This window comes from Myotis davidii, unplaced genomic scaffold, assembly GCF_000327345.1.
Source record: "Myotis davidii unplaced genomic scaffold, ASM32734v1 scaffold259, whole genome shotgun sequence".
In the NCBI taxonomy this organism is placed as follows: Eukaryota; Metazoa; Chordata; class Mammalia; order Chiroptera; family Vespertilionidae; genus Myotis; species Myotis davidii.
The window spans coordinates 6,722,421-6,738,422 of NW_006292687.1; the positions used below are offsets into that span (position 1 = coordinate 6,722,421).

Here is a 16,002-nt window from a genome sequence, read left to right on the forward strand (position 1 = left end):
TGCCCACATGTGGACATGGCTTTGGCTATGGTCATGGCCCTCTTGTGGGTCTTTTCTCCTGTTTTTCCAGCTTTTCACTCTAAGACTTCTCTGCCTTATCCATGTTGCCTGGATTTGTTGTCCCCCTTACATCCTCTGGACCGCAGTTACTGGTAGATTCCTTTATTCAAGGGCCTAGCAAGCACAAGGCACTGCATGAGGGTCCCGCTCAGAGTGGAACAGGTGCAAATTAGAAAGGGTGTCTGATCATTAAGGAGGTCTCAATCTAGTCAGGGAGGACAGGGGGACAAAAGGTTACAAATGTTCTATGAGGTGGGAAGGCCGTACCCCTGAGGCCTCATGGGAAGGGTAACACAAATGGTAGAGTGAAACCCTACAGGAAGCCACGGAGGAGGAGGCAGAAGGGTCAGCATGCATAAAGGAACGAGGTGGAGCCCTCCCCTCCCAGCGGATTCAGACACATCCACTTAGCTCAGCTTCATGAACACCCCAGCACAGAGCAAGTGTGGAGGTGACATAGAGGTGTCTTCTCAGTCCCACTGCCAGATGCCAAGACAGTAAGCAGGCCCTTGGCTGGTCTATGTGCCAGGACCAAACGGTGCTCTTGACAGTAACTGTCAGGAGACACCACTGCACTCAATGACAGGAGATCCAGAAGGTGACAGAGAGCGGGCTTGGGAAGCTCCTGTGTGCTGACCACCTTTCCTGTCAACCCCATAGGAAAAACAGCCCCAAACCACGCCCCCTACAGTGGCCTACACCCAGCAAGCCTGCAAAGACAAAGTGGAGAGAGAAGCTCTGATCATTTTGTTCAAGGAGCCCATTAGGTTATAAGACCAGGCCCACTGCTACCACCTCTCAAGATCGGGTAGCTCAGGGAGCAGTCACAGGGTACTTGCAGTGCCTTTTCAGTAAATGCTTTCTTACGAGGGAAGTACACTTATTTCTCAGGGCAAGACCAGTCAGAAAGTCGAAGTTAGAACAGATGATAATATACCTGTCCCCTTCGGCTTAAAGAGGACAACAGCACACCTCGCTCAGACACTAACCAGGCACAGCTCCCAGGGGAACAGTCAGAGGGTCTTAGGCTGGAAAATGCTCCCAGGAACTCTCTACCAGGGACGGAAGAGCAGCCAGTAGGCACTGTCTCCTTGCCCAGTGCCACAGCACCCAGCTGTGGCCTCCATGGAATATCTGCTTGTCCAACCAGGTAAGGAGCTGACGGTGCTCCTCAACAGTCCTGGAAGGTCACTACCATCTCAAGTATAATTTACCCAAGGGCCAGCCCTTCACGGTGCCAAGTCCCTTTCCCATTTGGACTTCAACTGACGTAAGAGGGATTTTGTAATCCTCATGGAATTCTGAAACAAAACCATAAAATTACATATTTCCTTTCTTTTCAAGCCTGATAATGCCTAGGACCCTTTGTGCTGTGTTTTGCCAACATGAGAATGAACCGTTGATTCAAGTACCACATTTCATATTTTATGAAATTCCCATGAAACATGATACTTAAGCTGATTCTATTTAAAAGAAAAAGAAAGGAAAAGAAAGCTGAATTATGAAAAGCAAACATCTTGAATGATGGAGAAAAGAATAACTAAAAAAGTTCCCCATGTCTTTTGAAATGGATGATATAGGATTGAACTACTTAAATTCTATCAACCACCTTTGGAAACAATGCTGATGCAAGCAAAGTTGAGAGGGGAGCCGGGGCGGAGCAGGCTGTCAGGATTTTCATCCAAAACCTAACTTAATACAGTGTTTTTCTGAATATCCATTTTTACTCAATGGCTCCTATCCTAAGGCCACTGCCAAGTTCCTTGTGGTGAGGGGCCTCGGCCGGAGCCCTCCCCTCCCACGGCAGTTCTCAGCGTTGGGCACGTGCTGGATGCATGACCACGTGAAGGACTGGAGGATGGGGATGCAAAGACAGATGAACAAAAGCACCTCTGAAGAGGAGCAAAACTTGCCCCAGAGCCCTTGGGCCCAGGTACCCAGCGCTAGCTCACGGGCAAGATCACCCACGATGACTGACTGCTTACCAACCTCCCCTCTTTTCCTAAAGCCCAGCCCAGTCTTTATGTTCTCTCATGACACCAGCATACTGGAAATGCTGAATTTTCTTCTGAATCACCTTCTCCTTTAGTTACTCACTGTGTGCAGGAGAGAGCCCTTCAGTGGCCTGTGCATGGATGTCACCACCGTTGCTGTTGTTGTAGTTGTTGTTGTTGGGAGACCCAAATGAGTACCCCCACCGGAGTGAAGGGTTTAAGCAGGCCATGTGAGAGGCTCACACAAGAAGCAGCAGGGACGTGCAGGGGAATTCAGTTTGGATGGATGGCATGTGGTTGCCTAAGAAGCCCAGGAAGAAACTAAGAAGGTGCTGCCTTTGTGAAACCTCCCCCTAAACCCCTTTCACAAAGACCTCTGCCCCTACTGAGGCCCCACGGTGTTTTGTACCATTGTTAGCATGTCCAGATGGTGCTGTATTACCATTTTTGTATGTAACTGCATTTGTTTTCTATTGCTGCATAACAAATTATTTAGCAGCTTAAAACAACACACATTATCTCACAATTTCCATGGGGCAGGCGTCCAGGCACAGCTCAGCTGCGTCCTCTGCTCAGGGTCTCACAAGGCTGCAATCAAGGTGTCAGCTGGGGCTGTGGTCCCTTCTGAGGCTTGGGGTCCCCTTCCAAGCTGATGTGGTTGTTGGCAGCATTCGTTTCCTTGCAGCTGTAGAAATCATGGCAACTTGCTTCTTCAAGGTCAGCAGAAGAGAGTGTGTCTCTGACTTCTAGACTCCCTTTTAAGGGCCCCCCTGTTTTAGCCTGCCCCACACAGGATAATCTCCCCTTTAACTGACTCAAACTCAACTGATTTGGGACCTTAATTACATCTGCAAAATCCTTTCACCTTTGCCACATAATGTGACCTAATCATGATCCCATGATGTTCACAAGTCCACCACGATCAGAGGTCCCACCCACACGCAAGGGGAGAAGATTACACGGGGTGTAGAGCAGGGGGCAGAAATCTTTTGGGCCATCTTAGATCCTGCCTACCACAGTATGCATGTGGTATAGTCTAAGCTCCCTCCTCTTAGCACCTTCTTCTTGAACTTAATAGCATAACTTGTAATTATTTAGTTTGTGCTGTTCTCCATTACTCGAAAGTGACTGACTCCCTCAAGTCACACTCACTGATGAGTGAATGAAATAGTCGGCTCATCTTTACTAACTGAGGGCTCCAACCACAGAGACACTGGGGCCACAGCTGACAAAAAGCAGTGAAATCTCAAATCTGAGGGAGGTTAATCTTTATGTAACCCTCCAATTAAGACCTGGAAGAGCTGGAAAAGACAGAAAGAAGATCTAGAAAGAAGGATGTGGGGCAGTAAGGTGTATACAGGGAAAAGAAAACATTTGGACCAAGTTGGTAGTGTGGGTAGATAGCAGGGAAGTCAGGAAGGCAGCCAAGTGAGGCAGCCCTGTGTGAGGGCCTTTCCTCGCGACTATCAGCTTGCTTCTCCAGCCCCGTCTTGCTTTGACCAATGAGCCCAACCCCTTGAGGTTTCTGTGAACCTCTGGCTCTCAGTTCTCAAGCTCTGGAGAAGCAGCAAACCTACCCCTACCTTTGGACCTCAACATGTACATATGAATTCCTAGATATACGCCAATACTCACCCTGCTAAGCCTTCACAATTCTGCAGGTCAGCATGAAGAGCAGCCCCTTAATGACTACGGGCAGCTCACCTTCCTTTTCCATGACTTGGCTGGGCTCAATGTCATGTAACCAAACGGCCTTTTTGTCACTAAAACAGGACAATGTATACTTGGTGATAGCCTGGGACCCTACAGCAACTAAGACAGAATATAGAGAAGGGGAGCCAAAAAGTTCTGCTTTCATCCCTCTGCCTTTTCTATTTTACTCAGAGACACAGAATCTTAGGCCTGCAAGAGGTCTAAGAGGTCATCCTGTCATACCCCACCCCAAGTCTCGCAGCCCTAACAGGTCATCTGGTCCCTGCTGAAGCATTCCCAGTGCAAAGAATACTGTGGATGGAATACTAATTGCCACATACCTGTCTTAAATCAACTCAACAAGCATTCTGAAAATGCCCAGTATTCCCCACAATAAGCAAACGCCATATATAGTACTCCTGCGCTCACCCCCCACCCCTCAGGCCGCTGACAGACATCGCAGATCAGCCATGGCACTCTTTTCTGCTGATGCTGGATGTGGCTTCAGAATCCTCAGCAGAGCGCTCCAGAAAGTCGCCACTGATCAGTTTACGTTGGCAAAGGAAATCAACTAATTTTCCAACCCTGTTCTAGCAGCTTGTCTTCAGTCAAAAACCACTTTTCTATAACTCCTGCTCATTGCTCCTAATCTGCCTTTAAACACAACAAGTTTGCCCCTTCCTCCAAAAACAACCCTACATATCTCCCTACATCTAAACTTATCCCCCACTTACACCCTGGCAGGCTCAAGCCAAGGCCCAAGGACAGGGTGATCTGGGCGGGTCCAACTAGAGCTCTAATTCTGGGATGATTAGGATGCCCTCGTAGTGTTTCAGGGTCAGAGACGAGTGTGTGTAGTGGGGGCCGTGAGGCACTGTTCTGCTTGCGGGAACAGGCTCCAGACATGTCGGGTCAACCTAGCACAGGAGTGGCTTTGGGGGAGTCCAATTTTGAGGAGCAGAGGAAAGGAGAAGCAGAGGAAAGGAGGCAATTATACACCAAAAGGAGCTCATGAGGATGCTGAAAACCAAATCAAATGAAAACACTCCCAATTACACGTCAACCTTTATCATATCACTGCTGTCTCCCCATTCTGTACCTTCTGGCCATGCATACCCGGTTCCCAGTATAAAGTGTGCACTTACCCACAATCACTCACAAAGCGCTAAGACCAAGACAGAACTCCGTCACATGGCTCTAGGCACACCCTCCCACTCATTCACTCATTTAAGTTTTTAAATTAAGTAGCTGTTAAATGTCTATGTGGCATCAGGATCAGACTGGAGCTGGGACCACAAGGGTTATGACAATGATATTCCTGCCACCATGGAATTCACAATCCATCTGTTTCAGAGGCAGGTAGAGAACTCCTTAAGATACAAAAGGGGTTATACAGTATAATCTATTTTGCATGGATTTTATCTTCAGAAGGCATGACAGTTGAAATCAAGATACACACCATCTAGCAGAATTATCAAAAAGAAAATTCAATAATTTAGCATTTTTTTCTAAGTACCAAAAACAAATCAACATGTGCTCCAGTGCCTCAGACACAAACCAATGTGGTGAGCTAAAGCTTCAGGTTAGCAAATCCAGGCTCCCTCTGATTCTCAGTGTAAACCTGCAGCTTCCTCGGGATCATGATTGCTCTTCCCCGAAGACATTCTATCACTCATCTCTTCTCTCCTCAGCCAGTGTCCACTGAGCTCCTAAAACGTGCCTGGCATTAAGCATGAAAACTGACATGCAGGCAGCCAACTATGGTAGAGGGAATTAACTTAGGGTCTCTGGCCCATAGTGTATTTGCAACAAATATTTATTATCAGTGAGATAAGTGTCAATACCATGATTTGCACAGAGGGCCTAAATATTGGGGGTCAGAGCAAGGTCTGGAGAATCTGGCATCTGAGCCCCATCCTGAGCACATGCGGGAAGCAGAGGGTAAAGTGTGAACCAGGTGAGAAAGGGCCTCGAAGGCAATACTGAGGTCAGAGAGAAGGCTGAAGTGGACTGGACGATATCTAGCCACATGGACATTCTGCCCATATGGAAGGACCAGGATTTCTTCCTGAGGATGAGAAGAGCCACTGAGGGATCTCCACCAGGGACTGAGGAGACAGATCTAGAGAGTCAACCCAGGCAACGAGGTATAAAATGGACCAAAGGAAAGCAGAAATGAAATCAGGGAAACTAATGAGCTCACAGAGAAAATTAGGAAGGAAAAAGTGATGGTCTGAACTCAGACACTGTAACTGGAAATGAAAAGAGATGTACAGACTTGAAAGGGGAGTGAAGAGTGAGAGGCAGCACCTGGCTAGTGTGGCTCAGCAGCTGAGTGTTGACCCAGGAACCAAAAGGTCACCGGTTTAATTCCCGGTCAGGGCACATGCCCTGGTTGCAGGCTCCATCCCCAGTAGGGGCATGCAGGAGGCAGCCAATCAGTGATGCTTCTTTCTCATCTCATCAATGTTTGTATCTCTCTACCCCTCTCCCTTCCTCTCTCTCTAAACATCAATAAAAACATATTTTAAAAAAAGAATGAGGGGTAGAGAACTTCAAACTCAGTGGTGGATGATTACAGAGAGTGAGAGAGAGAAAGGGGTCTAAGAGGCCCTGGGCAGCTCACTTAACTGTATGGAGGACTGTGCTCTTCACAGAGAGGATGAACGCAGTGCTGCGGGGGCGCTGAATGGTGTGTAAAGATGCTGTGTTGAGGTTTGGACATGGGGCCGCAGGATACCTAGGACCTGGCTGGCTCCACAGGTATGGGACACTGCAGAGTGACCGGAACTGGGGTCTCGTGCACCTCGATGGCAGGAGAAGCCACATTGTCCGGGAAAGGGTGGCACCCTGCAGGAAGGCTGGCCCAGGTTACCAAGAGCCCTCAGAACTCCAAAATGCAGTGGTCTATGGACACAGCAACTGACAGTTCTCCAGCGAACCCCAGCCAAGAAAATAGTCTTAATCCATGTTTGGAGTTAGGTTTAAAATTTGCTAAGATGTTCTGTTTTACCATAAATGTGGATTTGTAAGTAGAAGTCCTATGAAAGAGGACCATGACAGAGATGGTTACAGCTATGGAGGTAATGACTAGGATTGAAGGTACACCTTTCCTGCTGGTCCTCTAGGAAAGTCTACCGAGGAGGGAGAGAAGGATGGAGTGAGAGGCACATCTTCCATATGAACAAAGTAGGAAAATTCCTGATGAACACACGGCAGAGAGATTCGGCTGTGGAAAATTCCACACATAGGAATGGTCAAACAACTGTTTTCCTTTCTTCCTTCTTTTCTCATAAAAGGAAGAAGACGAAGGCCTCTGGTGGAGATGAGAGTTCCGGAGAAACCACTTTGGCTGAGACTGTGACTGTGACAAGAATGTCTCTTAAGTTGAAGTGCTCAGAGGCAGGACTGCACAAAATTACAGGGCCTGTTAGGGGTGAGTGGGGGTGGGGGGGCTGCAAATTGGCCTGAATGTGACTTAGAATGCAAGGTGAGATCTAAAGAAGCATCTAATCAGTCTAGGAAGGAGACTGGGGTGGCCCGCCACACAGCACTGACTTCGAGGGGCCCATCTACAGTAGGGCTACAACTCCCTCTACGGGAAATGCAGTGCTGCAGAAAGTAATTAGAGTCCGGCAAGCTCACAATATCCGAAGGCCTGGGCAGCCAAGGGGAGACGTGAGCTCTGCCAGCAGAAGGGCTAGAAGGTGAAGGGCATGGGTGCAGCTCTCAGCTACTCTCTGACCCAGTTTTTTAGGAGGGATGCAGGCCCACCCTGGTCAGTTCAGTTTAGTGGTTAGAATGTCAGCCCACGGACCAAAGGGTCTCAAGTTTATTCCCAGTCAAGGGCACATACCTGGGTTGCAGGCTCAATCCCTGGCCCTGGTAGGGGGTGGCATGTGGGAGGCAACCAATAGATGTGTCTCTCAGATGTCAGATCTCTCTCTCTCTCTCTCTCTCTCTCTCTCTCTCTCTCTCTCTCTCTCTGCCCCCCACTTCCTCCCTCCCTTTACTCTCTGTAAAATAAAGAGGGGTGTTGGCCTGATGCACGGTGGGGATGGAGAGGGTGGCAAGAGGGCCACAGATGGGACTCTGGCAGGTATCCTTTCTGTCACCACGCATCAGCAGCACCAGAAAGAGCGACTCAGCCTCCTTCACCAAACGGGCGGACTGTGGCTTTCCTGGCCTTGGTTTGTGGCTGGTTCAACCTGGTGGCCCCATCCCTGATAGTGTGCCAAGTGGGTGAGAAAAAAGGTCAGGCTGAGGTCAGAACACTGGGCACTGAGAACATTAGATGCCAAAAGCAGAGGTTTTGACAAATAGGGGGCTAACAAAAACAAACAAACAGTGAAGACCAAGCCCCCCTCCCCCCTGAGTGGCCCAGCTTCTCAGGCCTCCCCAGCCCACAAGCCACAGCTGGTGAAGGCCCGCAACCAGCAGGCCAATCTCCAGCAGGCATGCTACCAGGCAAGTGCTCACAGGAAGAGTTTCAAATCTGGAAACACAGAGGAGAGGTCGCATACGAAACTCATTGTGTTCGCTAAGTGGTCGCCACACCGAAGAATCCAGGCCCCCAGACTCGTAGTGTTCCCTGATGGAAGCAAAACACACCCACGGAGGGCGAGAAAGGCCCTTCGTAGGAGCTGACATTCCCCAACCAAGTTTACAAAATAAACAGGAGAAGGTCCCCAGAGAATCCTCTTACTCTATCGTGTGGTAAATATCGGGTCCAGTTAAAAAATGAATAAACAAAAATAAATAAGTAAGCAAACACCATGGGGAGATATGCATAAAATTCTTTAACGCAAGAATATGAAATAGACACCACACCCAAGAGTTAGATGGAGAATATGTCCTTGAAAAGGATTTGTCTTGGGACATGGACGTGCATGCAAGCAATCATTTGGAATTTCCAAAAAAAGTTGTCAATTCTTCCCAAAGCAGTTGACAAATTGAACTCAGTGACGACCAAAGTTACAGACCGCTTTATAAGAATGACTATAAAGTTCATTGGCAGGAATAAGTGTGCCCCAGTCATCAGGAATCACAAAGACTATAAGGAATGTTCAGGCCTGGGTTGGGTTCAGAGGCTCGGGATTTAGGACTGAGATGAAAGCCTGGCTGTCCTCACAGCAAGTTCAACCAATGCAGCAAGTTTCCAGCGGGGATCTTGTCAAACAGCTCTCGCCTGTCGGTGGCTCTGCCTACGCTCTGCCTCCATTCCCACGATAGGACACCGCTGTCCGTGTAGTGGCAGGATGTCCATCCTTAGATAACCACAGAAGGGCTGGAGGGGGAGAGGCGGAAGACAGTGCTGAGCTGTGCACGTATTGAGCAAGGCCGGGGCGAAGGGTGCGAGGGAGAAAGAAAACATTCGTGTTGGACCGGAGAGCCAAGTGCACGAAGTAGCAACGACAACCGCTGCCCAGCTCTGACGAAGCCAGGCTTTTCTGCTTTAGATAACTGTTATTCTCATCTCACAGAGTGCGAGGTCGTTAGTCAGAGGACTCAGACTTATATGCCTATGAGGCGCAGAGGCCACAAAATCAGTGGAGCAGCCCAGGAGTTGTACAAAAGGGAGCGGTGGGGACTGTGGTAAACACAGCCCAGCGTCCCAAGTCAAGGGGCAGCTTCTTCCAACTCCAGCTACTTGTGGCCACACAGCAATGAGGACCCTGTGTTGGCGCAAGTGTTCAGTTTTTCACAAGAAGCCAGAAATCCATATTTTTATATCAAATCTCCCAATTTTAAATGTTCATGACTATTTAAAATTTAACATAGATTGGCAAACAAAATCCCTTCAGGTTCACTGGTCCCACGGGCTGCCAATTTGTGCCAGTTGACATGATTCCTCCTATCACAGCGACTCAATTCCTCCTATCACAGCGACTCAACTAAGGGAGACATCAAGGGAGGAAGGGCCTCATCCTCCACCCTGGCCTCAACCCCCAGGGGCTGGTGGCAGAGTCCCCCAGGGCATTTGTGCAGCTGTGTCATCCACATCAAAGCTGGGCCATGCGGCTGCCATAATTGATCCCTGACATCCTGACGAAGCACAGAAAGCTCGCAGCAAGAGGCAGACGAGAGGCATGTTCCTCCAGGCCAGCAGGTGTGCCCCAGGACCAGAGTCAGGGGAGTGGGAGCCAGGCCAGGTGTACCCCAGGACCAGAGTCAGGGGTGCGGGGGTCAGGCCAGGTGTACCCCAGGACCAGAGTCAGGGGTGCGGGGGTCAGGCCAGGTGTGCCCCAGGACCAGAGTCAGGGGTGCGGGGGTCAGGCCAGGTGTGCCCCAGGACCAGAGTCAGGGATGCGGGGGTCAGGCCAGGTGCGCCCCAGGACCAGAGTCATGGGTACGGGGGTCAGGCCAGGTGTGCCCCAGGACCAGAGTCAGGGGTGCAGGAGCCAGGCCAGGTGTGCCCCAGGACCAGAGTCAGGGGAGTGGGAGCCAGGCCAGGTGTACCCCAGGACCAGAGTCAGGGGTGCGGGGGTCAGGCCAGGTGCACCCCAGGACCAGAGTCAGGGATGCGGGGGTCAGGCCAGGTGCGCCCCAGGACCAGAGTCATGGGTACGGGGGTCAGGCCAGGTGTGCCCCAGGACCAGAGTCGGGGTACAGGAGTCAGGCCAGGTGTCCCAGGATCAGAGTCAGGGATGCAGGAGTCAGGCCAGGCCATTCCATGGACCACACGGTGCTAAGCATCTGGCCTCAGTTCAGGAAGTAAGCAGCTCCCCCTTATGCTCCCAAGTCCTCACCTTGGGACTAGTTTGAACCCCTCCCTAACCACCGTGTAGAGTCTGAACCCAACCTCGCTCTCCTCTGTTGCTCTGAAATGCCAACACGCGCGCTTCAGTTTTTCTGAGATGGAGGACGTTGATTTAATTAGCATTTGATCATTTTGTACCACTGCCTTCTAACATCATAAAATCTCTTCCTATGTGGTCTGTAATATTTCTGTTCCTTGTGACATCGATGCCAACAGAAACCATCTGTCCCGAAGTCCTGATCCTCATTAAGAGATCCCTTAACATGCAAGGCAATTATTTTCCTGTAGTGAAATATAGTTAAGTGATAGTTGGCAAAGCTCTGAATTTCTCAGGTTGTAGTTTTTGGGGGGAAAAAGTCTAAAATCTGGATTAAATAACCCATTTTTAATATTGGCAACCATTAAAATATTTTTAAAAACATATTATGGGGACAAGTCAAATAGCTAACATTTTCTCCTAAAATGAGAGGGTCAAGCTAAAGGAGTTCTAAGACCTTATCCGGCTCTGTAATGACTAAGGTGTGTTTTATGATTCACAAATTATTTGCTTTAGGATCAAATCAACTTTCTCCATGAAAACCTAGCCCTTAAGAGGCAGCTTCCCTTCAGGTGCAGCCAGGAAAGGTGGCTGGTCAGACTAATTCTCTGTGTCTGCTTCTCTCTTCTTCCCCAAAGCATACCACCTATGTGCAGTTCCTAAACAGAAGACAAATGCCATAAAACACACAGAACGGCCATGCCCAGCCCCTCCCAGGAGCTTCTCTCGGGCAGGGCTGTGTCTCAGTTGCACTGTCACAGCCCAGGGCCAGCATAGCCCACAGCTGAAGGCCCAGCATGTGTGTGGAAAGTTTAAGTTCCCAAGAAGATACCACACTAGGTCTTACTGCAATAAGAATAATTGTGAGGTACAAATTCCACAGATTTATATTAAATACTGGCTATCGAAAAAAAACAACAACCTTTAGATCATTAGCTATAACCATCCAAGAATAATAAGCCAGATAAATATTATTTCTTCATGTTGTACATTTAAGACCTATTCCCAGCAGCCGGCTCACATTTTTTGGAGAGCACTTGGCTACACCGTAACTCAAAACCTATCTTTACTTCTCAGCAGATGCATCCTCTACTAAAAGCAACAGATTCCTGGGCCTTACGAGGGGAGCTGACAGAGGGCCGAGTGCAAAAATAAAGATAAATTAAACGAGTTCTAAAAGCAGATGTGGAAAGCAGTGGGTTCTCCAAATGCGCTTGTTTCCCTTGGATCCGGGGACTTGCACATGGTCACACCAAGCGGAGCTCCTAAGGTACTCCATGAAGGAACTCCCCCACGGCGCTGGACAATCAACCACCTCATCGTGTGTTTCTATATGTGTTTTTTGTTTTTCCATTGATCTTAGAGAAAGGGACAGAGGGAAAGAGGGAGGGAGGGAGGGAGGAACATCAATTGGTTGCCTCTCACACACGCCCCAACAGGGGATCAAACCCACAACCTAGGTACGTGCCCTGACTGTGAATAGAACCCACCACCTTTTGGTATAAAGGAGGACACTCCAACCAACTGAGCCACAGCGGCCAGGCTGTCCTATAAGGGTTCTGGAATGCCATCTTGACCAGGCTCACGTCAGTCAGTTCCCCTTGCCCAGCAGCTCAAGTCCACACCCCCAACCACCTGCCCTGTGGGCTCTCACATGGAAATCCTTCACACTGGCCACTCCTACACCTGCTTCCTCCGCCTCCCCATGGAAACCACAACAAAGGTGCTGCCCCCTGAGGACTCCCCCAACCCAGGACTCCGTGTGACCCCAGGTAGCATGCGGAGTTCTCCTCAGGACTGTGAATTACAAAACTGAGACTCTAGTTTCTCTCTGTTGATCTGCATCTAGGGTGATATAGTTAAAAATGGTTGGACAAATAAAGAGGTGATATAAAGGTCATCCTTGATCACAAATGTCTCCTGGCCGCCAGCCACTGATCACAGCCCAAAAAAGCCTCCATGAGAAGTTGTTCAAAGTCAGGAAGGGGTGACTCAACATGTGGCCTAGGAAAAGTGATAGTTTCCTTGTATAAAAACACCAAAGTCACACCCCCAAATCTGTCATTTACAGCTCTCAGAAGGTACTTTCCTGGCACGCGTTTCAGTCAAATACTTCAAAATGTGCTGAGGTTTGCACAGCGCCCTGGTTACCCCGAGTCTTCCAAGACTTAGCTGAAGTGAGGCAGCCATACAAACGCACCTCCCCACCTGGGAACAGACACCTTGTCGTCACCTGAAGGGGTGTGATGCACCTGCTCGTGTCCCAGGTAACACATGGGAACCTTCTGCCTCCAATACATGGACGGTCCTGGGAAAGCCACGTCTAAAGGCCAGACCCAGGTGCTGGCAATGGAAACGTGGAGCATCGACCCACATGCGGAAGAGCTGTCTGCAGTGAGGGTCTTACCTCGGTGGCACTTTCTGCCGGCCAGAGAGCAGCAGGCAGTTGACAGGGCTCTCCCTGGTTGTGCTCGGACCTTCTGATTCTTAAACATTTGTAATTGCCTCTGGTACAGATCAGAACACTGCCAAGTCATAAACCACCATGAGCTTAATGATAAGCACTCCCTAAGGTAGAGAGCCTGACAGAGGTTCTCTACGTCAATGCCATCTTTCATTGCCACAAAGAACAATTCACACAACACACGGTTTGGGGTCTTGTGTAGCCATTAAGCTTATTCTGCCCCTTAAACAACTGAACATTCCCTCGGCAGCAGGGAGGCCCTCCCTCCCTCCAACCGGGCCACCGCGTGGCTGTTCTCCAGCAGGCTTTCTCAGCCTGGATGAGTTGTTTCTTCCTAATTCCCTCTACATGGCAGGCACTGGTAACCCTCAGGTCCAAAGCCATGCCTTTCTCTCTTGCTGCCACCCCTTAGAGTCCAGGAAATCAAACACAGCATGTCCGTAACACTGTTTCATTCAGCATCATTTTGTTATAACGCTCATGAGATGCCATAGGAACTTTACTCTTGTTTATATCAATTACCTATGGTCAAACAGGTTTTGTTTCATTGGTTTGACAACAGTTCCAAGAAACTATAGACACGTTAAGTGAAGATTTACTATACGCACTCTGTCAGCCTCCCTTGCAGCTATAATGGTCATGTGACCCAGTTCTAATCCCTGGGATGTCTGCAGGGGGCTTCTGACAAGATTTTACCTTCCTGATAAAAGGAGGCTGACTACAGCTGGCAGAGCCCTGCCCGTATCCCCAGCCTTGAATGTAGCTGTTTACACTGATGATGACTCACTAAAAATGCACATATACAGTCCTAGATAAGGTTAGAAGAATGACGAGCAGCACATAGATGGTTTTAATATTAGTTCTATAGAGGTGTGTGCATGCATATGTTCAAACAAGCATTGGCTAGAGAAGCCTTCTTTTTTAGAGTTAAAATGATGCATACTTTAAACATAAAAATTTGTCAATTTGGACTCACTATTCAGAATTAGGCCATGTTAGGTATATTTCCTTCCATGTGTTTCAGCTTATGAACATCCATATTTATAGGTGACCTGCAAAATAAACTAGAAGAACTTCCTCCACCCGGATTTCGGTGCCTTCCACTATTTGAGGTGTTGGACCAGTGTGAATGGGACAGGAGGGTGAGAATCGAGGCTTGCACCGTCTCCTCAGACACAGAAAGACAGCTGCATTGGAAGGCAACAGTGCAGGACAATGTTCTGGTTAATTTGTCTACATATCCCACAAAAGTTTCCACATAAATGTTTTAATTATATTGAGGACAGAAATCCTTCAGCTCACCAATAGAGCCTGTCTACTGACAACTTGTCATGAGGATCCATTACACACCCAGGAAAAAACAGAAGTTCAACAAAATGAGACAACTCCTTCGTCTCACAAACACCATGAACTAGAAAAGCCAGAAGCTGCGGGGCTCTCCCACACACACACATTTGGCATTTATCAAAGGAATGGGAACCACTCACACTGACTTGAAAACGTGTCCTTAATTTTTTTTGTAATGAGCCCTAGGTTTTCTCTTTTGCTTTTGCCTTTTGTGACAGTGGTTCTCCAGGATTAGGGAAAAGGGAGGACTCAGGGTTCATTCAGTGTGCTGGGTATCGGCACAGAACATCAGGACACGTCTCAGGGTAAAACACAACTGGAACTGTGGCGGACAGCTCCATTTTGCCTGTCTCCTACTAACCATGGACACTCGATATTAAATCACCCGTTTCATGTATTTTTCCTTCATCCGGGGGAAAGGAACAGAGGGTTTTTCCTTATATCACAGAAGAGGGACACATGTGCAGAAGAGGAGCCAAGCCTGCATTGATCTTGCTGTGCCTCTGTGCCTGAGCACGACCCCAGTGTGAACACACACCAGAGAGACTGATTTTATTAGCTCCTTGCGTCTCAAATTTTTCAGCTGCGAAATTAAGATAATATTAAACTATGTTAAGTTTCTCTTATTATAGGTCAAAACTATTGATAACAGTGATTTCATATGGCCTAACCTAGTGATTCCTACCTTAAAACATTCACAGGTTTTCTTATAGGATCAAATAAAATTGGGATTTATATGAAGGTGCATCAAAAAAAACCCTGTAACTATGAAAAGAGCATTAACTTTATGAGCTGGAACAATAATCAGCACTCCCAACTCCACATGTGCATTGCTTTATAAAAATGAAATCATGGAGGTAGATATCAGAATCAATCCTTATAATGCAAATTCCTGGGTGCACCCCAGACATACCGAGTCAGGAGCAGAAGGACCTGCCCGGCGAGGAATGTGCACTCTGACACATGCTCTGGTGGTCACTCAAGTTGGAGAAAATACTTTTCCCAGGAAATAAATGGGCCTCTTTGGATTTGGGTGGCTTTCTGCAGAAATGCAGACTTTGCCCAAGCCCACTTAGTATGTCCCCTTCTTCACCATAAAAGAGATTATAAAGAACCTAGCTCATATATCCTTTTTTCTTAATAGCCAGAAAAAACTTCATATGAAAGTCAGTAAAATTAGCTCAGTCACTAATTCCTAAAAATTGATGAGACTTGATGAAGGTTTCATCTTTTGCCACCAGGTGGTTTCATCATCTTACTCCTAATCCAAGCCTTTTAAAAAGTTCTGGGTGTTGAACTTCCTGGAGGACCCCTCCTCCCTCCCACCGACCCCACTCTCCAAAACATGCTCTCACTTTGCTGCTGCATGGCCCGTGGGAACTTACCCCTCAGGATGTAGTTCTGATAGTTCTGGTCGGCCTCAGCTCCCACCTTGATCAAACAGGTCAGACCTTCAGCCACCACAAATTCATGCACCAAATCCTTGTCATCCTGGCAGGAGAGGAGAGAAAAAAAATAACTGATGAACAAAATAGATCCAGAGACATAGAACCATGGAACAGACTGACAAGTTTCTGAGGGAAGGTGAAGGTGGGGGCTTGGGGGGGGGGACGCTGAGATTAACCGGGGAACTTATATGCATACTAGA

General features: G+C 48.3%; 1 protein-coding gene across 1 annotated transcript in view; it reads right to left on the bottom strand.

Annotated features, from left to right (window-relative positions):
• FHOD3 (formin homology 2 domain containing 3) overlaps positions 1 to 16,002 on the bottom strand; it is a 324,340-nt gene that overhangs the window by 189,991 nt on the left and 118,347 nt on the right. Inside the window, exon 5 of the mRNA XM_015565558.1 lies at positions 15,740 to 15,845. Within this exon, the coding sequence (XP_015421044.1) occupies positions 15,740 to 15,845 (106 nt within the window). The remainder of the gene's footprint in view (positions 1 to 15,739; positions 15,846 to 16,002) is intronic.